At 37.0% G+C, this 25,491-nt stretch overlaps 1 protein-coding gene across 1 annotated transcript in view; it reads left to right on the top strand.

Annotated features, from left to right (window-relative positions):
* Window positions 1-655: 655 nt before the first annotated feature.
* Window positions 656-25,491, top strand: part of Rcor3 (REST corepressor 3) — a gene marked incomplete at its 5' end in the record, with an annotated part of 43,672 nt that continues 18,836 nt past the window's right edge. Inside the window, 7 exon segments of the mRNA XM_013504486.1 lie at window positions 656-733; window positions 3,392-3,444; window positions 4,635-4,796; window positions 6,087-6,211; window positions 6,891-6,969; window positions 19,393-19,611; window positions 24,548-24,625. Coding sequence (XP_013359940.1) covers window positions 656-733; window positions 3,392-3,444; window positions 4,635-4,796; window positions 6,087-6,211; window positions 6,891-6,969; window positions 19,393-19,611; window positions 24,548-24,625 — 794 coding nt within the window.

Genomic DNA, 25,491 nt, shown 5'->3' with positions numbered 1-25,491 from the left:
AAGTTAGTGTCTTGGTCACTTTTTTCCTTGCTGATGTTTGCGGAAATTAACAATACTTTAGTGTCATGGTCAGACTACCAAAATTTGAGTCCCAGCTCTGTCTGCTGCTTGCTGGGACACAATACCCGACACAACTTAAAGGAGGACACTTTTATTTTGAATCATACTTTTTAGTCAATAGTTGGTTAGCTCCAAGGCAAGAAAACATGGAAGGGTGTGGCAGAGGAAAGCTGTATACCGCTTGGCAGTCAGGAAACCAAGAGTTAAGGGAAGAGCTGGGTGGGAGTTACACACAGGCCCTGCCACCTACTAACTCCCCTCTTCGACCAGACCCCAACTCCTAACAGCAGTCTGCTGTACACCCCCATAGTCCAGACACCTTTCAGAAACCTAACCTGTGGGTGCATGAGGCTTTGGGGGACATGCGGATATAAACTGTAACAGTGGGTAAGCATTAGCTTTTGCAGAAATGTCCTTAATTTTCAGAAGTAGGATATTGCCATCTTTAATGTAAACCTGTTTTCTTTCTTTTTGTTTTCCTATACTTTCTTGTCCTTTGCAGGTATTGTACTAAGACAAACAAAACTTGCTTTGTTTATACTATTTTGCATGTAAATAAATCCATCATATTCAAAGTAATTAATTTTTTCCCCAGGTGCTACAAAGTACACAGACAAAGACAATGGAGGGATGCTTGTATGGTCTCCCTATCACAGTATTCCAGATGCCAAATGTAAGTTTTCTGGGATTGAGTGCTAAAATCAACAAGAATCTATCAGCCAACTCAATACGGAATTTATATTTGTTTTTGAGACTTTTAGATTCTCATAAGACAATTTTGTGTTTTCATTTTTTAATAGAGGTTATTATATTAGGATGTTTTTTCCTTTTGGAAGATAGAAGGTTGATCATTCCAATTTGTGTCAGGCCTGTGGAGAGTGAAAAAAACCTAGCATCTGATGGCATCGGTGCCTAAACCTTCAATCGGGAGGGGGTAACTGTATAACCAACCGCAAGGCTTGTCCTCTGTCTGTGGAGGTGTAAAGAACTGCCTGCAGACTTGAAAGAGCCCACTAGCGTTCTCATTTTAAAGAGGAAAGGGGAAGGAACTGACTTCAGCAGCCATCAGGTCATCTTTGTGCTCTCCATTTCTGGCCGGAGACCTTCTGGATCACTGACCATGCACCTCTTGAATCATGGTGTGGCTTTAGACTTCAGTGTGATGTAGCGGACCAGATCCTTTGCGGCACATCAGATATAGGAAACGTACAGGTAACAACACTTAAGATCCCCACCCCTCCATTCAGTTACTATTGAATTTATTAAATAATAGCATCAACAACATTGAACAGTCATTCTGGCAGCTATAAAATAAGTTCATCTTTTAAAAATATTTACTAACATCTTAAAGATGTCTCTATTGTTTGCATAGTTTCAAGAAAATTAACGATGTCCTGTGTATCATGTGCATAGTAAGTCTGATGCTTATTGATGCAGCAAGAGAACTAAGACTTGAAAACGGAGTATGCATCTCGATACCTGATAATTCTAGCTTTAGAACACTAGCTAGAGGCTAGCAGGTAATTGAGAAATTATGTGCCTTTGAGGCATTAACAGAAACCTTAAAATTGTTCAGTAGACCTGGAACTGTATACCAGAAATCAGAAAGAGACTATTGGGTTTCTAGTCCAACTCTTATTACACATAAAGGTTTTCATCACAAAGGGAACATCAGGGTGTCTTTGAGTTCTGCGAGTTCTGCTGTTTTATACAGTGGTGCATTTCTTAGCCAGGTGGAAAAATTCAGAAAGCTAACATGCAGTGATAGTATGGTATCCATGTGGAAGATGGACAAACATAAAGATTTCGGGCAAACATTTTCAACTGTGGTTATGTGTATGTTGGAATCATCTGGGAAGTATCTTTTAAAAGTACTGATGTCGAGGGCTGGGGATTTAGCTCAGCGGCATAGTGCCTGCCTGGTAAGCACAAGGTCGTGAGTTGGATTCCGGGTACCGGGAAAAACAAAAAACAACAAAAAAACAAAAAACACACAAAAGTACTGATGTCTAGTCTCTCTCTTAAACCAATTAAATCTGCATCTTCAGAGGTCAAGGCTGGGTGTCTGGCTTTTTAAAAGCTCCCACAATTTCTTATGCATAGCCAGGATTGCGAACCACTAGTTGAGTAGTATTATTTAGCTTTCCTATCTGTAGGCCTGTAAGATACTTCTGTTAAATTAATTGGCATATATTTAGTCCTATCATGTATTTAATTAAGTACTGTGGGTTCTAAGCAAAATGTACTATTTGGATTTTCTGCATCAGAAGCTTACACTTGGGGAGATTAACAACATCCATAAAAATAGGTGCTATTCTAAGAGCATATTGTTATGATAGCATACTCATGCACTAAGCTATACTGACCAAATAGGAGTGAGTAGCAGGTAGTTAGAAGTACTTAAAATATACCAGGTGCTATTCTGAGCACTTACATATGTTAATTCATGTAATCATAAGAGGAAGGTACCACTTAATCATCAAGTTACTCCACCAAGGTAAACTAGTAACAAGTAGAAAATCAAGCCCTGCTACACCACATGTTTCAGGATCAGAACTTGGAACCACTGCTTCTCAGAAATGTTTTTAAGTGATTTTACATATATAATAATATTAAAGGATTAAGGAGTTATTATGTGGACTTTACATAAAATTGAGTTCTAAATGTGCCAGACTTCTTAGCAATGAGGACTTACATTGCCAATGTATCATCATTAAAACTGCTTATCTGAATAGTTTTGTTGGCTTAGTTACATATGTAGGATAACTGAAAATAGAATATTTAAGCACATTTGTATAGCAACAGGAAGAGCTGAAGAAAATTTTAGGGATACTGAAGCATACTTAATATATGTCATTCTATGTAGCTAGCAAAATTATAGATAAATAATCTTTTATATAATAGGATGGTAAAGGCTTTGGGCCAGGTCTAAATATGGGAAAGGGTCTCAAATAGCTAAATAACTTCAAATAGAGACTATACTAGAAAAATGAAGAAATTACCTTAGTATTGTATACTGTAATTAGGTTTATTGTCTACTCAGAGATTGATCTTTTTCTACATACAGAAATAATTACATTATTGAATTAATAAGTATATGATACATGACCGTAGAGATGGCATATTAAATAACATGTTCAACCAGAGGAACTTGTGATCCTGTTCACATACCTCTTTTTTGTAATGTTTAGTGGAAGATGGCTTTGGGTGTTTTTGTTTTGTTTTTTCTTTATCCCTGGAATAATAAATAGTTTTATTTTGCCATGTTTTAAAAAGGTAGATCTCGGCAAATTAAGTAAATGAGAATAATTACCTAACATTTTCATTGCAGTGGATGAGTATATTGCAATTGCAAAGGAGAAGCATGGCTATAATGTTGAACAGGTACGTATAGAAACTTTTTTTTCCTTTTTTTAAATATGGGTTTCTCTGTGTTGCCCAGGATAGCCTTGAGCTCCTGGGCTGAAGCAATCTTCCTGCCTCAGTCTCCTGAGTAGCTGGGACTACAGGCACACACTACTGCACTCTACTTTGAGATAGAGATTGTTAAATCTCATTTCAACTAAGTGTCATTTCAACCTTGATTAGAATTAATAATAAAATAGGTAATTTATTTTTACAGAAGAAAGGTGAAATATCTGTATCTTGAGTTACCAAGAGCTATCATGTCAATAACATGATAAATTAATACCATTTTTGTGAAATTGAGATGTTCAACTTTTTTGTGGATTTTGAAGCCTTTGACTATTTTGTTACTAAGCCTTGTGTTTCTGTTAATATATATTTGAGACAAAGTTAAAATGTGATTGCATATGTGGTCATTCTCATGTTTATCGCAAAGATCTGTTATCAGAATTCACTTTCAAACTCACTACTTAAAAATAATGCTTTTTGAAGAACAAAAGTTTATCCTCTAAATGATATTTAATACCTTATAGTAAAGATAAAAACCTACTTACAGTAAAGAGGAAAGCATGGAATTTCCAGGAATTGACTATGTCAGATTTTCTTATGGCTTGGTAGTCAAGTTACCAAAGTTAATTACATACTTTCCAGTAAGTCTGTACATTATACAATATGAAAACTAAAAAGTATACGTGGTGATACATTAAATTGTTAAAGTAGCACTTTTGGTACACTTAATTCTTGAAAGTATTTAGCCTGCAATATTCTTTTGAAAGGTTAATATATATTTATATATATATAATATATATTAACCATTTCTCTAGTACATCCCAACTGAGTGTTTCTAGTTTTGTGTTATAACTGATAGTTTCATTCAAGTATTAATTTACTGGGTATTTTCCTTCTAGCATTTTTTCCCCTACACACTGGCAAATCAATAATGAAAGTTACACCCCAGATCATTGTTTTTCCTAAATTCTGCAGCAGTCTGGTATGTATGTACTTCGACTGTTTTGAGGCCATGATTTTAAAAGTCCTAAGCTGAGTTTTATCTCTGTTGATGTCAAGCTTAAAATTTTTATCTAATGTGTGTGGAACTTCGTAAATTTTGTGTTGAATTTAATGGAATGTAAGTCCATTCAAACCAAGGGGAATGATTTCTCTTCAAGGCACTTGGCATGCTGTTCTGGCATAAACATAACATTGAGAAGTCCCTTGCTGATCTCCCTAATTTCACTCCCTTTCCGGATGAGTGGACAGTCGAAGATAAAGTCCTGTTTGAGCAAGCCTTTAGCTTTCATGGGAAGAGCTTTCACAGGATTCAGCAAATGGTACGGTGATTTTAGTCTTTTGTAATATATCTTGTGATATTATTGAATATTTCTCACTTACTAAATGTGAAAATGTTTTCCAGTTTGATTTTTAAAATATATTGAAATATATATTTACTTGCATACAGTTCTATTTTTTATGATTTATGTATGACAGTGGTGTAACATTATCATTTTTGACAAATATATGTGTGTCATAGCTATGAAATATTTGTTGTTCCAGAAATAAAATCATCACTTCAACTTTATTTTTAAATGTTTCGTTTTTTGACATTAAGATTTGGTTTCCTTACATTTTTTGGTATGAAAACCCATTTTAAAAATTTTGTATTATTTTAGTATTGTTTAGGTGTTGCTAAATTTTTGATTAAGAAATACTTAGTATTTTATCAAAATAATATATGTCTGAGAAGTTACTGTGTTAAACTATTTTAACTAGAATAAATAAAAATTGGGTAATGTTTGCAGATACTTTTAGATACCTTCTGTGATTGAAGAGAACATTTTTGATAGGGAATTTGTCTCATTTGCTAGTATGACAGATGCATGTATGATCATTAGTTACTTTAATACACAAACACTATTTGGTAGCTAAAGTCTATTTGCATTATTTGTCATCTTAAGACCTAGATTTAAAACAGGATTAAAAAATTTATCAAGTGTAGACTAGCTATTCTTGAGAACATTTTGCTAAATGATTCAAAAGACCACATACAGTATGACTATTTATATGAAATCTCCAGAAAAGGTAAATTCACAGAGACAGCAGTAAATTAGTGGTTGTCAGGGACTTGGGGAAGGGAAAATAGGGAGTAACTGCTAATGGGTATGGGGTTTCTTTTTGAGTTTATATGGCATTAGATAGAGGTAACAGTACAACTTAGTATACTAAAAGCCACTGAATTGTACACTTTACCTGGTGAATTTCATGTTATCTTAATTATATCTCAAAATTCGCATTGATGGACTGGGAATTGAGTAGCTCTTGAAGGAGAGGAATATTGAATACTAACATGGCTATGCTGGGAACTTCTGGGGACATTGTTACTAAATTAGTGACATCCTCCTCTTCTCCCCCAGAACAGTAATAATACCACTTCAGAAATATGAATGACATCGGTGTATTGGGGTATTGTGACTATTGTCACAGCACTTTCTAGCTCTTATAATTCATAAAGGTACCTATCAAATAGTTTCTATTTATGTTTTTATTATCAAAGAATAATATTATTCATTTTGTTAAGAGTTTAATGAATTAATCCTGCTAATGTTAACACGATTTTTTTAAAGCTTCCAGATAAGACAATTGCAAGCCTTGTAAAATATTACTATTCTTGGAAAAAAACTCGCTCTAGGACAAGTTTAATGGATCGCCAGGCTCGTAAACTAGCCAATAGACATAATCAGGGGGACAGGTAGGTTGGATCCCTCTATTTAGTTATAGTGTGAGGGACATTACATTAGATTGCTTATATTTTATAAGGCACAAAAGTTGTTACAACACACTGTGTATTCTTCCTGTTCTTACATTCATGTCTGCTGTGCCAGGAAAAGCCAAATAGCAAAAGTCATAACAATAAGAACTCTCTTCAGTTCTCCCAACCATAGTACATGTTTCCTTTTAGTATTGATGTAGGCAATACATATATGTAGAATATATAAAAACACTATATTGTGGAAGGGGTCCTTCCCACAATTACATGAGTAACTGAAGTCCCCATGATGGTAGCTATATTGTCCTGGTAGTGTAAAATCATTTGTTGGCTGGGTTTTGTCTGCCTCTAGTCTTCAACTAAAGAATCAAAACTATAAGTATTACTCAAATTGTTTGTGTTCTCTTTTTCAAATAATACTTTTTTCTAAATCTCTTTCCATTAAGTATTTTTTTAGCTAGAAATGTTTGCTAAAATGATTCTGTAAGCCCTAAAAGATGTTTCTAAACACTACAGAAATCTAAATTATGAACTCTTCTTCCTAATGTTTCTTGTTCTGTTAAGAAATATTTAGTAAAATTATTGGAAGTAATATTACGGTTTGATAGGCATAGTGGAATAAAAGTAAAAATAACCCAGCTTACCAATCTTTCCTTCCTAGTGATGATGATGTGGAAGAAACACACCCAGTGGATGGAAATGATAGTGACTATGACCCTAAAAAAGAAGCCAAAAAAGAGGTAATAAGCACCAGAAGTCCTTGTCAGTTTTCTATAAATCTCAAAAGCGATGAGTATTTCATGTTAAGAAAAACCTTTTTTATATAATGGTTTTGGACAGTGATTGCAAACCTTTTAGAGACCAGTGCCCAAACTGCCACCCCAAACCTATTTATTTATCACAAAGTGCCAACACTGCAGTTAAACCTGACTGAATACTGAGGTTTTAGTTTAGAAAAATAACTCAAACATTAACGTCTTTTGTCTTAAAAACAAATAACAAACATGCTAAATGTTTGCCACCAGCGGTTTAGGAGATAGTAAATTTCAGTCCCAGCTTGAGGATTTTCAGTCACTGGAACTGCAGTTAACAGCAGTATTTTAAGTGATTTTGGGGTTATCTCTTGTTAAATACAGAAGCCCTGCCGTAATTCCTAGTCTTTAATTCATAGAAAAGAAATAAAACCACCCTTACCCTTGACATACTGTTATGTATACAATTAAGCTTTCTGGGTTTATTACCCAGTTTTTCTTGGAAACATTTTATTTGTTCCATTTGGTAAATTAGAGTAGTAAAAGAAATACTGAGCAGCAACGAAAATTAAGAGCTATCTCAAAAAAAGAGATAGAAGAGTCCTTAACTAGAAATGTACTCATCTCCTGCAATGGGATGACAAGAATGACAACTAAAAATCATTAAGAAAAGGCTAAGTTGATATACAGGCTCTGTTTACTAAGGCAAGGAATTACAGTAATACCTCTATTCACAAACACTTCTGTTTGTGAACAATTTCGTACGTAAACAAAAGCATTCCACAAAATTTTGCTTCTGTCTACAAACTCCACATCAGGTGACAAACATGATTGTGGCCATCTTCCCCACACAAACACGGCCATCTTCCTCAAATTTTTAAGACATACTGTTTGTAAACTGAGGTACTGCTGAACAACTGGAAAAGAAATACAACCAAAATGTTGATAAAGGCTTGTGAAGTACATAAGCAGCTTCACAATAATAAAAATAACATTGAAATTGGAGACAATAGATCTGAGTTTGTTTAAATTTATTTTCTACTTACTAAGTATATGACCTCATCCAGTATGACTGACATTTTTCTTAAATTCAATTTCATGGCCTATTCTGACCCTTGACATCACTTTAAAATCTTCCACTAATGAAATTTAAATTTACTCTGCCTCACCCTGGTATTTCATTCTTTCTACTATGGAATATTCTGAAGTTCTTTGATTCCTTCATCCCTCCTCCACCCGCCTGCTTAAACTTCATTTCCTTGAGCTATAGACTGTAGAATGGTTCATTACTTGAATTGCCTTCTTCCCCATTTCCCTATTTAGTTTACTACCCATTTTTCTTACTCTTCTGCTGTACCTTTTCTTTTGTATCTGTGTAAATCCAAAATCCTGGATCAGTTGCATTCTTGGACTGAGAAATACAGCAAAGGAGAAATGACTCAATTATGTGGATTTTTACTACTACAAAAACATAGTTTCTAATCTCAGGATCATCCTTAGTGTCCCCTAGAGTTTAACTTCTAGGTCTCAGTTGTTTCACGAGCAAAATGAAAGTGGTAGGATTGTTTTGAAGTACCTAGGCCACAGTAAATCTTGAATGCAAGTTGCTGTTCTATTATCTGGCAACTATTGTAAACATTTATTGTTTTCCACATATTGTCTGACATCTCTTGACCCCACTGCTCCCCTGCAACACCTGGCAGATACTTTCACCTCGTACTTCACAAGAAAATACATGCAGGTGCTGCCTCACAATCTACTGCTTCCTCTAACACTCTGTGCTACTACACTACCCTTTTCTTCTCGGCGTATTTGTGCTTAGAACACATTACCCTTCTTTTCTTCTGCCCAGTAAACTTTAAACTCTTTGTAGTCGGTGATTGAATTATACATCTTTTATCCCCCAGCATTTTGCATAGTAACTGGCATCCAGCAGAGATTCAATAAATATTTGTCAAATGAATAGTCTTGTGCCCAAGTGCCTCTCTTTCTCAATAAGAAAGGTTCCTACTTCTGCTTTCTACAGTTTCACTGCCTGTACAGTGGTGTCCATTTCTTCCTGTCCTGAGACTTTGTCCATCAGTAAACCTCTTTTTCCCATACTTCTAGCATTTGCATTGAGCCCAGGAGTGTGTTCAAGTCTCCCTCTAAATGCTTGACTGTCAGCTGCTCTAGAAAACAACCATGTCACTTAAGAAGGCAGCCACTGCCTCCCTTGAGCTCACCTCGAGTGGGCGTCTTCTGTCCACACTTTACTGAAAGTGCACAGCGGCCAGCTGGTGGCTTCTTCACCAGTTGGTTAGGAAGTGGCTGGTGACTCACTGTGTTCCACATTTGCTTTCTCATTTCACAGTTCTGAGCCTTCCCTTCTTTAGAATCTTTTACTTTTGTATCCCCTTGCTGGGAGTCCTGTGTATCTCTTTTACCACTGTGTCTCAATTTTAGTGACATTTTTCTTTCTCCTTTATTCATTTTGCCATTATTGTATTCAACTGTCTCAACAGCTGACATTTGTCCTCAACTCTCTGCTCTGTTATTTGCCTTGTTGGGTCTCATCTCTTGTCTAGATTGCCCTATTTTCTGTCTTAGTGCCCTGCTTCCAGAATTTCCAGAGCACCTTCCCTACCCATTGGCCAACATATTACCAAACCACGCTTAAAAATCAAATGTGCTATTTGCACCCCTTCCATTGCTTTGCTGTAGGATCAAATGCTAAACTTTCCAATGGGCAGTCCCCGTCCCACCCCATGTTATTCAACTTACAAATGCCTTCTACTTCCCTGATTTTTGTCTTATGCTTATGTTGGTCCCTTTTCTGTGGAATTTACTTTTTCACCCCAATTGGCCTACAGAATTCCTCATGCTTAAATAAAATGTAAGTAACTTCTTTATGAAATCTTGTCCCTTACCTTGAATTGACAACCTCCTTATTTTTCTTTAAACTTTTTGTACTTCTAATTGCTGTTATCAGTACCTGTTTATAGGTCCTCCCCCATCTCTCCTCTAACACACACATGCATGCATGCATGCATGTGCACACACACATACCAACACACATGCCTATCCCTAGGTAGTAAGTTTTGTAAGAGCAAGAACTATATATTTTACCTATCTTTTTATTTCCTGGGCCTGATACGTGGTAAGCATTCATTAAAATTATTTATGGTAGATGAGAATGTATTTTATAAACTTACTGTCCAAATATGAAAGATGAAGGATTTGGCTTTAATTATCTATAGAGTACTGTTTTGGCTAACTATGCAAGATTATGCCCCTCCCCCCCCCAAAAAAAGGTGATACCTCCTCTTTTGGTCTTCTGCTTGCCTGTGAGGTGAGTATAAGTTAAGAGGCATTAAAAGAGTGTTGTCAGATTATGGCCCAGGACTGGTGCTGTATGTCTGCAGCTTCACTGATTTCTCTGCCATTTCAAAAATAATAGGGTGCCAGGCAGGGAAAGGTACCACACCATGACCTTTAACACAGAGCTTTACACTTGCTTTTGCCTGTTAACATAGTACATAGAAAGTTTTTATTTTAGCTTTTAAAAGTTGTGCACTATGCATCTCATAGAATAAGTGTATCCATTGCTAAATTTAAGAAATAAAAATTTTGTTTGTATGTTTCCTCAGTTCTATACCCTTCTTTTCTCACCAGAGGGAACCACTATCCTGAAATTTATTATCTATGCCTTTTAAAATAGTTTTATCACATATGTATGTTTCACTGTGTAAGTGTCATTTGATTTTGTCTGTTTCAAACTTGTTTTTTGGTACCAAAACTCAGGCCCTTGTGTTTGCCAGGCAGGCGCTTGTGCCTCTGAGCTATATCCCCCACCTCAAACTTTTTAAAAATGGAATCACTGTGTTTTTTTAGCACTTGTTACTTTTGGCAATTCATTTGCTATACCTTAGCATCCCACTCTGTGTGTGTGTGTGTGTGTGTGTGTGTGTGTGTGTGTGTGTGTGTGTATAGTAATTTATCCACTGCTACCAATGGGCATCACTTCCAGTGGGGTTAATGGGGGGAGGATGCTTTGTTTTTATTAGCAATGCTGATAGGAGATTGTCTTAGATGTGTGTATGCAGTCTTTTGGGACAATAGTTGTCACCAGGATTCAGCATTGTTCCCATAAAGGACATCCAGAAATTATGCAAGTGTTTTTTGCTGTTATGGTTATTGTTGGGCACCACTGTCATAGAGTGGGCAGGGAAGACGGATGCCAACTGTCCTGAAGTGCACAGCACAGATCATTCCAGGGAATGCCCACAGTGACTGAGCAGCAGTGCCCCAGGAGTGTTTAGAATAGAATCGCCTGTTTTGGGGGATAGCTGTTTTCAGCTTAACTGGGTAATGACAGATCATTTCTATATCTGATATACTTCTGTTGGTCAGTGAGTGTCCATTGTCTACTTCCTTACCAGTATTTTATAATGATCAGAATTAAAATGTTTTAAATCTGGCAGTAAGAGGTGATATCTCAGGGTGCTCTCAGTTTCGTTCATTAGAATATTAATGAGGCTGAAAACTTCTATGTGTTTATTGACTGTAGTTTTGTTTTGGTACTGGTGATTGGATAGTATATCTTTTTAAGTGCTTGTTTTCTGTGGGTTTTTAAGTGCTTTTTTAACTGAATATTTATCTTCTTAAAGACAGAAAATATTACAAATATTTCTGTGGAATTCTTTTTCTGATTAAATGTATATGTCAAATGTATATGTTATTTTTTTTTTTTCTGGTACCGGGAATCAAATTCATGACCTCACACTTGCCAGGCAGGTACTGTGCCACTGAGCTAAATCCCTAGCCCCTCAAAGATTGTTTAGTGGTTTGTAGTTTTATCTTTTTATGTCTTGGTTTAGAACAGCTATTTTATGAAAAATATGTGCATTTTCAAAATTCCATATTCTGTTTTATATTTTTGAAAGCTTGTCTTCTTTTTAAAGTTTTCCTTTTTACCTTTGCTCCCTTGACCTAGCAGTGAATAAATTTTTTCATGGTGAGGTAGAAATCCATTTTCTCCTGTTCAGTTGACAATACGTATTATTGTATAAGAGGCTTCTGTGTACGCATTGCCCTCTGTTCTGCTTGTCTTGTCAGTTAAATACCTGATCAACCCCACTTTGTCTTAATTATTACAGCTTCCTGGCAGATCGTGATAGCTGTAAAGCAGGTTCCACTGTGTGGTGGTTCTTAAGTAGTGAGTGCTATGGTCAGCTGATCTTGAACCTTCGTTCTTCTGACTCATCACAGTTCTAAAGACAGTCCTGCTAGGTCTTCCCTCGACTCTGTGTAAAAGGCACAGAAGGCAATCCTTTGTATACTTTATTTATAGATTACTTTGGATTTACTATGTGAGACTTACATTACCTGAAAATAATAGCAGTTCTGTTTTTCAGTCCTTCCTTGTTTCCTTCCTTTCCTCCCTCCATCCTTCCTTTTCTTCTTCTTTCCTCGTCTCCTCCTCTTTCCTTTCTTTTTTCTTTTACAGGTACTTTCCCACTGAGCCACACTTCTAACTTTGCTTATCCTTCCCCTGAACTGATTAGAATTACCAGTATAATATTGAGTAGATGATATGATAGCTATTTTTTTCTTATCCCTCATTTTAGAATGATTTTCCAGATTCACCAGCAAGTAGGGTGCTGCTGAGGGTTTTTTAAAACTCATTTACATTGCTAGTGCTATAGTTGGTGTTAGCTGCTGGCTGGAGCAGTTTTGTGCAACCTTGCAGCCTTGTGGTTGAATCAGTGTGGTTTCTTTAACAGAGTGGCTGGTTTCTGCCAAAGCACTCAATCCTCAAAAGAACTGAGTGGCAACCCAGCAGTTTCTGGCCTAGCCTTGAAGTCACTCTATGTCTCTTCCACATTCTGTTCCCTGTAGGAGAGTCACTAACATTTCCCCAGAATAAATGGGACTGGATAGAGAACCCTGCATCTCAGTGTCAGGAATGTTATGGTTTGTGACGTTTCAAACCTCCAAGCCTAAAACATGGAATTTTCATAAACATTTTTTCATACATATTTAGGGAAATACACTGTATTGGTTTTAAGGTTTTCCATGTCTCCGTTAATTTCAGCTTCTCAGTTTTGCAGTTGAAATCTATATTCTTACTGCTTGCCAACTTAGCAGTTTGGTTATTTTGGTCTGTTCATCTTACCAGTTATTTGTTTTTCAATTATTGAGAAGTAATGCTTTTTTAATGTTTTGAAGTATAGTCATTAGATGCATACAGATCTAGAATTATTTTTTCCTATTGCTGAACTGAGCCTTTTATCAATATGTGGATACATTTTCATCTCTTAAGTCTTGCTTTAAAGGCATGATATAGCCCCATGTTAGTTTTGTTAAAGGTATAGTTCCCTTGTCTTATTTTTGTTAAGTATTAGCCTGGTATATACCTTTATTATTTTAACTTCAATATTTCTGTGTCCTCGCATTTTAAGTATGTGTCTTACAAAGAACTTATAGCTAGTAATTTATTGTTTACCTGAAAGGTTTAAGCCATTTATATTGATCATAATCCCTGACATACTTGTATTTTTTTTCCTATTTTTATTTTGTATTTGATGTTTTCCAGTTTCCTTTGTGCCTTTTTTTTTAAGGCATTAGGAATTCATTTCTTATTCAGTTATTTTACTTTTACTAGTTGTCTTGAAGATTGACAGTTCCTTTAATGAAATAGACTACAATAAAACTCCAATTGTTAGCTAAGTTTCATTAACTTTTTAAAAAATTCTTTGATTTTTTTTTTTTTCCTGGTCTTGTGTTGTCCTTTGTGCAGGTTGCTCTTCAATGCCTTCATTTTCTTGATTTGTAGTTTGCTTAGGTCTTGTTTCTGCGTGTGAATCCTTCGGTAAGTTTACCAAAAGTATCGTGTGAGACATTTTCTTCCTTGGCCTGAAAGCTCTGGCCGTTTTCATGGATGAATGAAAAGGTCATCCGGTGCTGGATGTGTCCTCTTTAGAACCAGACAGAATGAGGGTTCCATGTCTTCCAGTTCAGTCCACGGTGCTCTGCAACCAGATTTCTTTAACAGTGGCATAGGGCTTAGAGGGTAAACCTTCCCATTCCATGCAGTGCAATGCAGAGCATGATCTTATCTAGCAAGCAGATCATTTGATACTGTGGGGCCTCTGAAGACATCAGTAAGATGTGTTAGTCTTCTCATCACCAGCAAATACCAACATGGGTTTGTTCCTTCAGGACATTTAGAGACACAAGTTTCTCAGTACCTAATTCAGTTTGTCCAGCACGTGGTAGTCATACATACAACCCTACGAGGTTATTTGGCAGCTTCTTATTCGGGTTAAACATGAATAAAAAATAGCCTGACTTCTTTAAAAAGAATTCCAGTGTTATCTTGTCCTCAGAGGGTCTTATAATATGATTTTTTTCAGAACACTACTTTTTTTTTCAAAATATATATTCATATCCCTAAGCACTGTGTCACTGTTGGATTTGTATTTTCCCCTTTAATTTAATTAAAATACGGCATTTTTAATATTTTTCACTGTTTCAGTTCTGTCTTCCTGAGCAGTCTCTTGGCCATTTCTGTTTGGGGCTTTATGTCTCGATCTAAAGTCCATTGCTGCCACAGCCTTAGTCCAGTCAGTGCATGTACACCACACCGGTGTGTGAGATGCTGCTCTGAAGATTTTTATCCCCTGTATTTAACTTAAAATTCAATATTGTTATCTTTAATGACTTTCTGATGAACATGAAACCTTTAGAATGCTTTGACTCTTTACCACTGTCCCTAATTTTTATTATTTTTGTCTACACTTTTAATCACATGTTGGTGTTTAAAATTTTTCAAATTAAATATATAGCTAGTGTTTTGCATTTACTTACATGTTTAACTTGTTTTGCTTACCATTCTTGATTTTCTTTTTTGAGACAGTCTCACTATGTTGCTCAGGCTGGTCTTGAACTCACTGTGCAGCCCAGGCTGCCTCCTGCCTCAGCCTCCTGAGTGCTGGGATTATAGCGGTGTGCTGCCACACCTTGCATCTTCAATTTTAGTCCATCCTTAGGAAGTAATTTCCCTTTTTTCCTGATTTATTTCCTTAGAAGTTCATGCAGTGAGGATCTGTTGGTCATGGACACATTTCTGAGACTTGAGTTTAAAGTGCATTCTAGCAGAGATGTATGTTTATTGCTGCTAAATGTCTACAGGCACTACCAACCTGAGACACTTTAAATTTTTGACTTGGGGCTTTTCAGACGAGACAGATCATACAATTTAAGCCCCAAACCTGGTTGAAGGCAATATTGTGGTTAAGGATTCTCGGGAAAGGTTTGTTTTCTTTCTTTCCTTTGTGCTCAACCAAGAATGAAATGAGCATGAGCTTAATCATCCTCTCCCTTGTGTAGCACACGAGTATTTTTTTCGACTTTACACAGTGAATACCCTTTTTGGCATTCTAGGTTTGTGTCATGCATGTCATATACTAGTTGTCTGTTGAAGCCTGGGCTTTGGGCAAATGCTAGCCCCTGCATGCTTGTTTATCCCACTAGATTCCTGCTTTCCCATCATTTCTGGCCTTCGAAAAATTGCCTCACTTTCCTGAGCTCAGAAGCAAGTTTTGAGGGGTGGGGCAGACTTGATCTAGCAATTTTAGATATGCTATCTGAATATCAAATCTGCAGTAGTGTTATGAGCTTTGAGCAATAAAATGAACTGTCTTGAATTACACAGTTTTACAAATTTTACTCAGTTCCTAAAGAATTGGGTTACTAAATCTATTCAGTGAAATAAATGTCCACCTGTTTGTTCTGAGGCACGGGGGAGTTGAACCCAGGGCCTGTGCATAGCACTAGTTTACTGCTCTATTTTTTTTATTTTGAGATAGGCTCACTAAGTTACCCAGACTGGACTTGAACTTGTGGTCCTCCTGTTCAGCTTGTCAGAGTGCTAGCATTATAGGAGTGTGCTGCCATGCCCAGCTAGACAAAAAGAAGCACATAACAACATATTTTTTATCATATTTTAAGAATATTCCAAGTAATAATGAAATACTACTTAACACTTCATGGTTGTCATTGTTAGAACAATTTTCCTGATGTCTCTTGGGGCATAAATAGATTTTATTTTATTCATGAATTTGGAGTTAGAAATATCAAGGTTGTGATAATTATGTGCCCTTTTCAGCCTTTAGAGACAGTTCTTTCAGCAGCTTTAAAGTGAAAGTAAAATGTAACCTCTTTCACCAGCTGCCTAATCTGCCATGTTATTATTACTGCTTTGAACCTTTTTAATAAACCACATGAAATTTTGCCCATGTCAATATAAAATCAGTTATTTTCTTAATAAGTCAGTACATAAGGGATGTCCTTTCTCTTCCTCCCTGTGTATGTTAGTAATACTGAATAGAACTTCGTTTTGGAAAATTGGTGTGGGTGTATGACGTATCTTTTTCATTTTCAGTTCTGTTACCCTCCTTTCCTTTTCCTCCTGGTTCCCTTCCTCATCTCTGAAAGTCTACCTTCTAAGTTTCCTGTCATCTTTATTTTATTTATTTGGCTTCTCATATAAGATAAAAAATGTGATACTTAACTTTCTGAGTTGGTTTATCTCCATTAACATGATGGTCTGCAGCTCCATCCATTTTCCTGCAAATAATAATATGTTTTAAATGTTTATGACAATAACATTCTAACATATATATACATGTATGTATGATGTGTGTGTGTGTATATATGTGTGTGTGTGTGTGTATATATATATATGTATGTATGTATATATATATATATATATATATATAAACTTTTTTTTATCCACTCATCCTTTGATAGGTATCCAGGTTATTTCCACAGCTTAGCTACTTGGAATTGTGCTGCCATCGACATGGGTATGCATGTATCACTGACTATAGTATGCTGTCTTTACTTCTTTGGGGATATTCCCAGGAGTTGGAATAGTTTAATTAAATGGCAGCTCCACTTTTAGTTTTTGAGGAACCTCCATACTGAGTTCCATAGTGATTGTACTAGTGTTTACATTGCCACCGGCAGTGTAGGAGAGACCCTTCCCCCACCCTTGCCCAGTGTTCATTGTTTTCTCTGTTCTTGATGATAGCAGTTCTGACTAGAGTGAGAAGAAATTTCAGAGTGTTTTTAATTTGCATTCCCCTAGTGAATTCTGAACATTTTTCAAAAGATGCTGAACATTTTTTCTTATATGTATTGGACATTTGTACTTCTTTTGAGAAATGTCTATTCGGTTCATTTTCCTGTCTTTTAGATTGTTTGGTTTGGAGGTTGTGCTGTTGGAGTTCAGGAGGTCATGCCTGTGCCTGTGGCTTTAAGTGTTTCGTCTGTGTTTCTTCCAGCAGTTTCAGAGTTTCTAGTTTTATACCTAGTCGTTGATCTGTTTCAATTTGATTTTAGTACAGAGTGAGAGGAATCTAATTTGAATCTTCTGTATGTCTGTGTCCAGTTTTCTCTGAACCATTTGGTAGAAGGCTGTATTTTCTCTAGTGTATGATTTTGGGCCCCTTTGTCAAAACTCAGCTTGCTGTAGGTGCATGGACTTGTTTCTGTGTCTTCTGATTATCCTGTTGGTGTGCATATCTGTCTGTTATGATGGCTTTGTAGTATAACTTGAAATAGAGCATTGTGATGCCTCCGGTATTTTGCTCAGGATTGCTTTAGCTATTCTGATTCCATATGGATTTCAAGATTTTTGTTGTTGTTGTTCCATGAAGGATGTTGTTGATATTTTAACAGAGGTCACACTGAAGCTGTGTAGATTGCTTCTTGTGGTAATATGGTCATTTTTAGTCCAGCCAACCTATCAACAAGGAATGTCTTTATTTTCTAATGTCATCCTCAGTTTCATTTTTTAGTTTCTGTAATGTTCATTGTAGATGACTTTCATCTCCTTGATTAGGTTGATTCGTAGGTATTTATTTTTGTTAAAGCTACTGTGAATGAAATTTTTCCGGTATGTGTTTCATTGGGTTCACTAGCAGTAGTGGCAAACCTGTGGCATGCGTGCTGCAGCAGGCTGTTTGCATCATTGAAAGCTCTAAAAGGTTCACCATCACAGGTGTAGGGGAACACTACTGAATTTTGTGTATTGATTTTGTATCCTTTGGCTTTGTTAAATGTGCTGATCACATCCAAAAGTCTTCTGAGGGAGTTGTTTTGGAGTCTTTTATGTAAAGAATCATACTGTCTGCACATAGATTGACTTCTCCCTTTCCTATTTGCATCATTTTTATTACTTTTTGTTGCCTAATTCCTTTGACTACAGTTTCAAGTACTATATTGAATAGAAGTGGTAAGAGCACATGCTCTTGTCTCATTCCTGATTAGAGAACAGTGCTTTCAGTTTTTCCTATTCAGTATGATAATTGGCTGTGGGTTTGCCATACATGGCTCTCATCAATTTGAAGAAAGATCCTTTTATACCTACTTTCCTCAGGGTTTCTTTTTTTATCACAAAGGAGTCTTGAATTTTATTGAGTGTTTTTCTGCATCTACTGAGGTATATCCCCAGCCCTTTTTTCTATTTTTTATTTTGAGAATTTCACTAATTTGTAGAGTTGCCCAGACTGGGCTCAAACTTGTATGCTTCAAATTTCTTGCCTCAGCCACCAAGAGTGTTAGGATTACAGGTTGCATCTGTGTTCATCAAGAATATGAGTCTGCAGTTTTCTTTTTTCGTTAAATCTTTAAACATATTTGGTGTCAGGGTAATGCTAGCTTCATAGAATGAATGTGGAAGTGTCCCTTATTTTTAATTACATGAAGAAGTTTGAGGAGCCTTGGTGTTAGTTCTTCTCTAAACTTCTGGTAAAATTCAGAAGTAAATCCATTGGTCCTGGGCTTTTCTTATGTGCTAGGTTTTTATTACTCTATTAGTCTCATTACTTACTAACAATCTCTTTAGATATTTTATTTCTTCTTGGTTCAATTTTGTTAGAACATATATGTCTAGGAATTTATTTCCTCTAGAGTCTCTTTATTCATTACAGTATAAGTTTTCAAAATAATTTCTAATCCTCTGGATTTTGGTGGTATCTGTTGTAATTTTACCTTTCACATCTTGTTATCTTTATTTTTTGAAAAATTTTATATTTGACAAGCTATAGTTTTTTGCTTAGGGAAAATACATTCCATCTTAAAGCAAACAGGAATAGTTTAGAGTCTTTTTCTTTCATATATTCATGGTCCTCTGGGCCTGGATACCAAATACTTAATGGAGTAGCTTAATTGGGGAAGCATCATATTATATGCTTCCCCACCCCAGTTGGTGAGTGCTGCATGTGCCTGTTTGGACTTCTACATACTTGATTAGAAGTATTTTCAAGTGTACTTAGTACAGCACATACTTACACTGATAGTAAACTGTTCACAGTTTGTAAAAGAAGTAAATGACCTATTACTCTGTCTTCATCATTGTAGGGTAACAGTGAGCAGCCAGTCCCAACTAGCAAGATTGGACTGGGCAGGAGAGAGTATCAGAGCTTACAACATCGCCATCATTCTCAGCGCTCTAAGTGCCGTCCACCAAAGGGCATGTACCTGACCCAGGAAGATGTGGTTGCAGTTTCTTGTAGTCCCAATGCAGCCAACACCATCCTGAGGCAACTGGACATGGAACTGATCTCACTAAAACGCCAGGTATTTTTTAATTTAATTAAATTATAATTAAATAATAAATAATTAGTTAATTAATAAATTATAATTAAAATTCTTTAATTTAATGATTCTGACCATTTTTGCTTGCTCACTTCCACATAGGAGAGGCTCTGTTGTTCACAGGTTTTTCTCAGCCATCCAAATGAATCCCACTAATTGAGTTCTATAGTCTTGGCCAAACTGTGTAGCCTTGGTAAGCTTCAGCTCCCTGTCTGGAATAGCGGGGAACAATCAAACCTCTCTTATGTACTGTTGGGAACTATTTGCAGTGACACATGTACATTATTCAAGTGTTTGGCACATCTTAAATGCTCAGTAAGAACTGTTGTCTTCATCATCAGTAGTAGCAGCTATAGTCTTGAGAGAATATCATCATGATCAAGTGGTGGCTAAGAATCAGGACCTAGAGTCTATGAACCTTTAAATTCTGATTTAGGCTACACTGTCTCTACCTGTGTAACCTAAGAGCGCTATTTAACTTCTCAACCTCAGTTGCCTGGAAATGAGAATTAAAATATGGTTGTAGTAATCCAAGCTGCTCAGAAGGCAGAGGCAGGATGACCCTAAATTTGAGACCTTAGCAAAGAAACCCTGTTTCAAAATAAAAAAAATTAAAAGGGCTGGGAATATAGCTCAGTGGTGGAGCACTTGCCTAGCACGCTTGAGTCTCTGAGTTCAAAATAAACTGCAGAAAAGAAAATAAGGTGGTCAGAAGGAATTCAGTTAGATAATATATAATAAGTACTTAAAGCAGGGCCTGATACAAGTTCTCTGTGAATGGTTGTCAGATCTCTGCCTTTCTTGATCTTCTTTTCCTGTGTTTGTTTGCTCTGTCGTTTTCCTTCCTCTCTTAGATCTGGGTACTCTCTGAAATCAACCAGCCCTACACTACATGCCCTTAACTTTTGAACCTGTTTTTTCAAGCTGTGACTTTTCTTCCAAGATTCACAGCTATAGTTCCAGCTGCCTGCTAGATCTTTCTCCAGAAGATTTTTTTGCTTCTTTCCTTTCTGTTGAAACATCAGAATCATCTCGTTCATCCTTGCCATTATCCCTCCTCTAGCATATGTAAACCCAGGTCGTCATCAGTTTATAGGATTTATCTCTGAAATGGCCTTTAAATTTTTATTCATTTGCTTGGTTTGGGTTTGCATGTTTGTTTTTGTTTTTTGAGACAGGGTCTGCCTGTGTAGTCCAGATCAGCCTTAAACTTGCCATGTGGCTCAGTGTAGGCTCAGTTGAGATCATCCTGCCTCAGCCTCCACAGTGCTGAGATTGCAGGCTGGTGCCACCATGTTTGGGCTGACTCCCCTCATTTTGACGCTGTTACTGCTAGCCTTGTTTCAGGCCTTCCCTCCTCTTGTCTGACAGTAACCATCTTGCTTACTCTTTCTGTCTGCTTGTCCTTAGCTCCAGGTGACACGGTTTCCAGGGCTGACATTTAAAATGTTGGCCTGATGAAGTCCACGCCGCTAGCTGCCCACCTTGAGGACATAGACAGGGTTTGTAAAGGTGATGTCAAGGATTTTGAAATTCAGCCTGAATTAGGAAATGGCTGAAGAACTTTAAAACAGCTGGGCTATGGTCATACCATATTTATATTTTCTAGCTGTGTACCTTTTCCTTTTGTGATGCATCCCAAATTTATCACTTTGTATTTAGAACACATGATCTTTAGAAAAGCAGATCAGATTTCCCTATCCCTTGGCCCTGATTGTTCACCCAAACTGGTCTTCTGTTTCTCTCACCTTCCATAGCAAACCTCCTATATGAATACCTGTATCAGCTTCTTCTGCTTTCTTGCCACCACTTATTCCCTACATCTTTACAGTCTGGGTCTGCCCATACCCTCTTCCTGTTCTGACACTGAAGAAGCCTGTCCTGAGATAATCTGTGACTGAACAGAGTGGTGCACACCCATAACCCCAGCACTCCAGGAAGCGGAGGCAGGAAGATGGCAAGTTTAAGGCCAGCCTGGGCAAATTAACAAGACACTGTCCAAAAAAAAAAAAAAAAATCATCTGTGAATGAATCGCCAGGTCTCATGTCTAATGTTTGCCACTGCCAGCCACTTCTAGCTTCTTGAAATTCTTTTCTCTGGGCTTTTATGACCCTACCTTCTCTTTAGATATATGTATTGTAGGGGATTATCTTGGTCTATAGTCAGACTATGAATGTCTGCAAAAGACTCCGGTCTTCTAGAGTACAACACTCTGCCAGGCATGATAGTGCACACCTGTAATTCCAGCACTCGGGAGGCTGAGGCAGGAGAATCACTGAGAGTTTGAGGCCAGCCTGGGCTACAAAGTGAGCTCAAGGCCAGCCTGAACTGCATAGTGAGAACCCCATCTCTAAAAAGACCAAAAGAAAACCAACACAACACTCTTTTCTAGAAAACCTGTATTATTTTGAAAGTTATCAAACAAAACAAAGGAACAAAATGTCCTAAGTCACTTGTATTCACACTTCACCCTCAATACTACAACCACACATAACAGACTGCTTTTTCTGGCTTTTAAAGAGAACTCCATTTTAAGCTTTAATCTTTTCCCTGGTTGTTCTTTTGACAGTGTCACATAGTAAAGGTTTACCTCTGTAGGTTTATCTCAGACACACGGACACATACACTGTGTCCAGGCTGATGCTCCTGCTCCCCCTTGCTTTCTGACTTCCCCGTCTCAGTGAGTAGTGCTGCATACACTCATCTGCTCAGCTGGCCAGTCATCCTGGAATCCTCCTCATCCTGCACAGTGAGGGAGAGCTTAGTTTTGTTTCAGACTTTTTCTTCAGTCCATCTATATGTACCACCATCCTTTCATTCCTACTGTTTTATGAAAGTTTTCTTAATTATTTAGTATTTCTCACCTGGACTGTTAAATTAATCTATTGTCTTCATTCCATTCTGTTCTCCATACTGCTGGAAATAGCTTTTTTATAGTGAAATGTCATGTAGTTCTTTGCTTAGGATACTTCGTTTCTTTCAGTCATTTGGTAGAATCCAAATTCTTTGGTCTCACCCAGCCTAACTTCTTGCCCAGGCCGCTGGGTGTGGCTCTACCCTTGAATGCTTTTCTTCTTAGAGCGCCTTCCGTCTCCACAGCCTGTGACCTGCATGAGCTCTTCCTGGTTGGGGATCAGCTTCTCTAGAATGTCCTCCCTGGATCTCCCTAGCACCTACCCAGCCACACATATACAGGCAAATTTACTGTTTTATTCATTCTCGCTCTCCCTCTTCCCACCCACCTGACAATGTTAGATGTTTTAGCATTTATCATATTTTTTTGTTCATTTCTCTTCCCTTTATTCTGTGAGATCCTTAAAAGACTTTACATTTTATATCTGTATGTGTATTGGACATGGCCAGCTTACCGTAGACCATCCAGTGTTTATACATTTTAGCTGTCTTGTGAAGATCTCACACATTCACAAATTACTTTAGAAATATTCGGTGGGAAGTGTCCAGGAAGAAAAAAATAATCTTCACCTTTAATGTTCTAAATGGAAATGACAGTAATGCTTGTAGAGTAATAGTGTAAATGCAGATATAGTGTAATTTAAATGCAGATTGTACCTTGTACATTTTGTGGCTTTGGAAAGTCTTTACTGTCTTACAGTCTTAATCTGTAAAGTGGTTATAATAGAAGTACAGTCAGTTCTGCTGTAACTTGTTATAAAAACAAAATTTATTCTATTGCAGTTAATATACCAGGTATCAATTACAGCATAGTGTGAGTTTTGTGTTATTTAAGTATGATCTGGTCAGTGAAAAACTGTACATAATTCAGGTGTGTACTGGCTACCTCAGTTCACTGTGTTATAAACCACACACATCCGATCTTAAAACCTTGATGTCATTTAAAATAACCATATTACCCCTTTACAAAAACTGACAAGCTGCAGCCCTTTTGATGCTCACTTCTCGTACCCAGCTTTCAGATCTTTTTCAAGGTAAAGTAACATCTAGTAGCATTTATGGGTTTGTTTCCCTTCCTTCCCTCCCTTTTCCCTCTTCCCTGCCTTCCCTCCTTAATTCCCTCCCTCCCGTCTTTCTTCACACCCTCCCTTTCTTCCCTGGAGATTAAATCCAGGGCCTTACACATACTGGGAAAATGCTGTACCTCTGAGCTATATCCCAGCCCACATTTTTTTTATTTTCTCAACCATTTATAATGTACAAAACTCTTCTCTCATTTTTCTTAGATTTCTCTCTTTTCTTATTTGTCATTGATGAAGTTTTTGAGTGCTGTATCCCAGCCTACTTTTCCCGATAAAACCTGTGGTTTTTATTGTGCATTTTGCATAGTACAATGCCTTTTTAAGAATGTATATGTTAAAGCAGAGCTGATTTTACTTACCTCACAGGTGGTTGTGAGAATCATTGTGCTTTATTATGTATAAACTACAAAGAATGAGATTTTATGCATAATAGATACCTAATAAATATTAACCACTATCATTCTTCTTATAAGAATAAATGTTATTTGGTTGAAACATTATGGTAGTGAGAAATGTGAGTGGAATTTAACTGGTATCAGTGTTAATTGACTTGGTTATAAAAGAAAATTCAGCACTCAGGAGGCTGAGGATCATTGTGAGTTCAAGGCCAGCCTGGGCTACGTAGTGAGACCCTGACTACGAAAACAAAAACAAACAAACAAAATGGTAAAATACATTTTAAAACAGATTTATGGTATTCAAAGTTACTAAAAGTCTTAATTCAAACTCTTAAATGTGTAAATTAGTTGCTATGTGGTATTTGTTGAATTGGGTGGTCTGTAACACCCTAGGTGTGATAAATATGTCTATTCTTCTGAAATAAAATTTAAGAGGTTTGGTGTGTATCCTTTTGTTTTACTTGAATGCTCAAAAATTTACCTGTTACATTACCTGATTCATGTTTTGGCTTATTTTATTGAAGGTTCAGAATGCTAAGCAAGTAAACAGTGCACTTAAACAGAAAATGGAAGGTGGGATTGAAGAGTTCAAACCTCCTGAGGTATGATGCTGAAAAGTAAATGCAGTTACACAGAGTGAAACCTTGTTCACTGGGTTCGCCATTGTTCAAGTGCCATTGGTCACGTGTATTGTTACTATTGTAAAGGTTTCTCAGTGTTAATAATTTGTTAGATATCTCTTCTCTTTTAGTCTGTAGATATTTTGAGATGTGGCTAATCTGTTTGTACCTGTTAAATTATTGCTTCCTGCCTTTATAGATTTTTATTAAGCAAAGCACTTAGTGAAATAACTATAGGAGCAGGCACAGCGTGTAGGCAACAAAGCAGGGTGAGGAGCCGTGCATTCTGGGTCTGCAGCGCAGTTTCCTCAAAGCCCTCTTCTGCCTGTGTGAATCCATGACACAAGCAAAGGAGTTCATTTCAGCGCATTTTTATTATCATTTAAGATATTTGTCTGTTGGCTCAGATTTTCAATTAGGATTTTAGTGTGTGAGCTTATATTCTTGTACTTATATCCCTGAAAATATAAAAATCTAAAAACAAGATATAGATTGACCCTTTTCTCAAACCAAGACCTAACGATGTAGTCATCAAAAGTACTTAAAGCTGTCTCGTTCCAATCACATTTTCACAGAAGTTTCTACTATAAAATCTTTTCTCTTTTTTAAGACTCCTGTGTAATTCTTCACACCTTGGATTTGCCTTTCTTTGTATATGATAACGTTACTTCATTCCCTGCCTATAGGGATTCCCTCCCTGTAGGGATTCCCTCCCTGTAGGGATTCCCTCCCTCTAGGGATTCCCTCCCTGTAGGGATTCCCTCCCTGTAGGGATTCCCTCCCTCTAGGGATTCCCTCCCTCTAGGGATTCCCTCCCTCTAGGGATTCCCTCCCTCTAGGGATTCCCT

Source organism: Chinchilla lanigera, unplaced genomic scaffold (genome assembly GCF_000276665.1).
Source record: "Chinchilla lanigera isolate Chin_1 unplaced genomic scaffold, ChiLan1.0 scaffold00088, whole genome shotgun sequence".
NCBI classification, from domain to species: Eukaryota; Metazoa; Chordata; class Mammalia; order Rodentia; family Chinchillidae; genus Chinchilla; species Chinchilla lanigera.
Note: the sequence above shows the minus strand (reverse complement) of the source record. Positions and strands in the feature narration are given on the sequence as shown.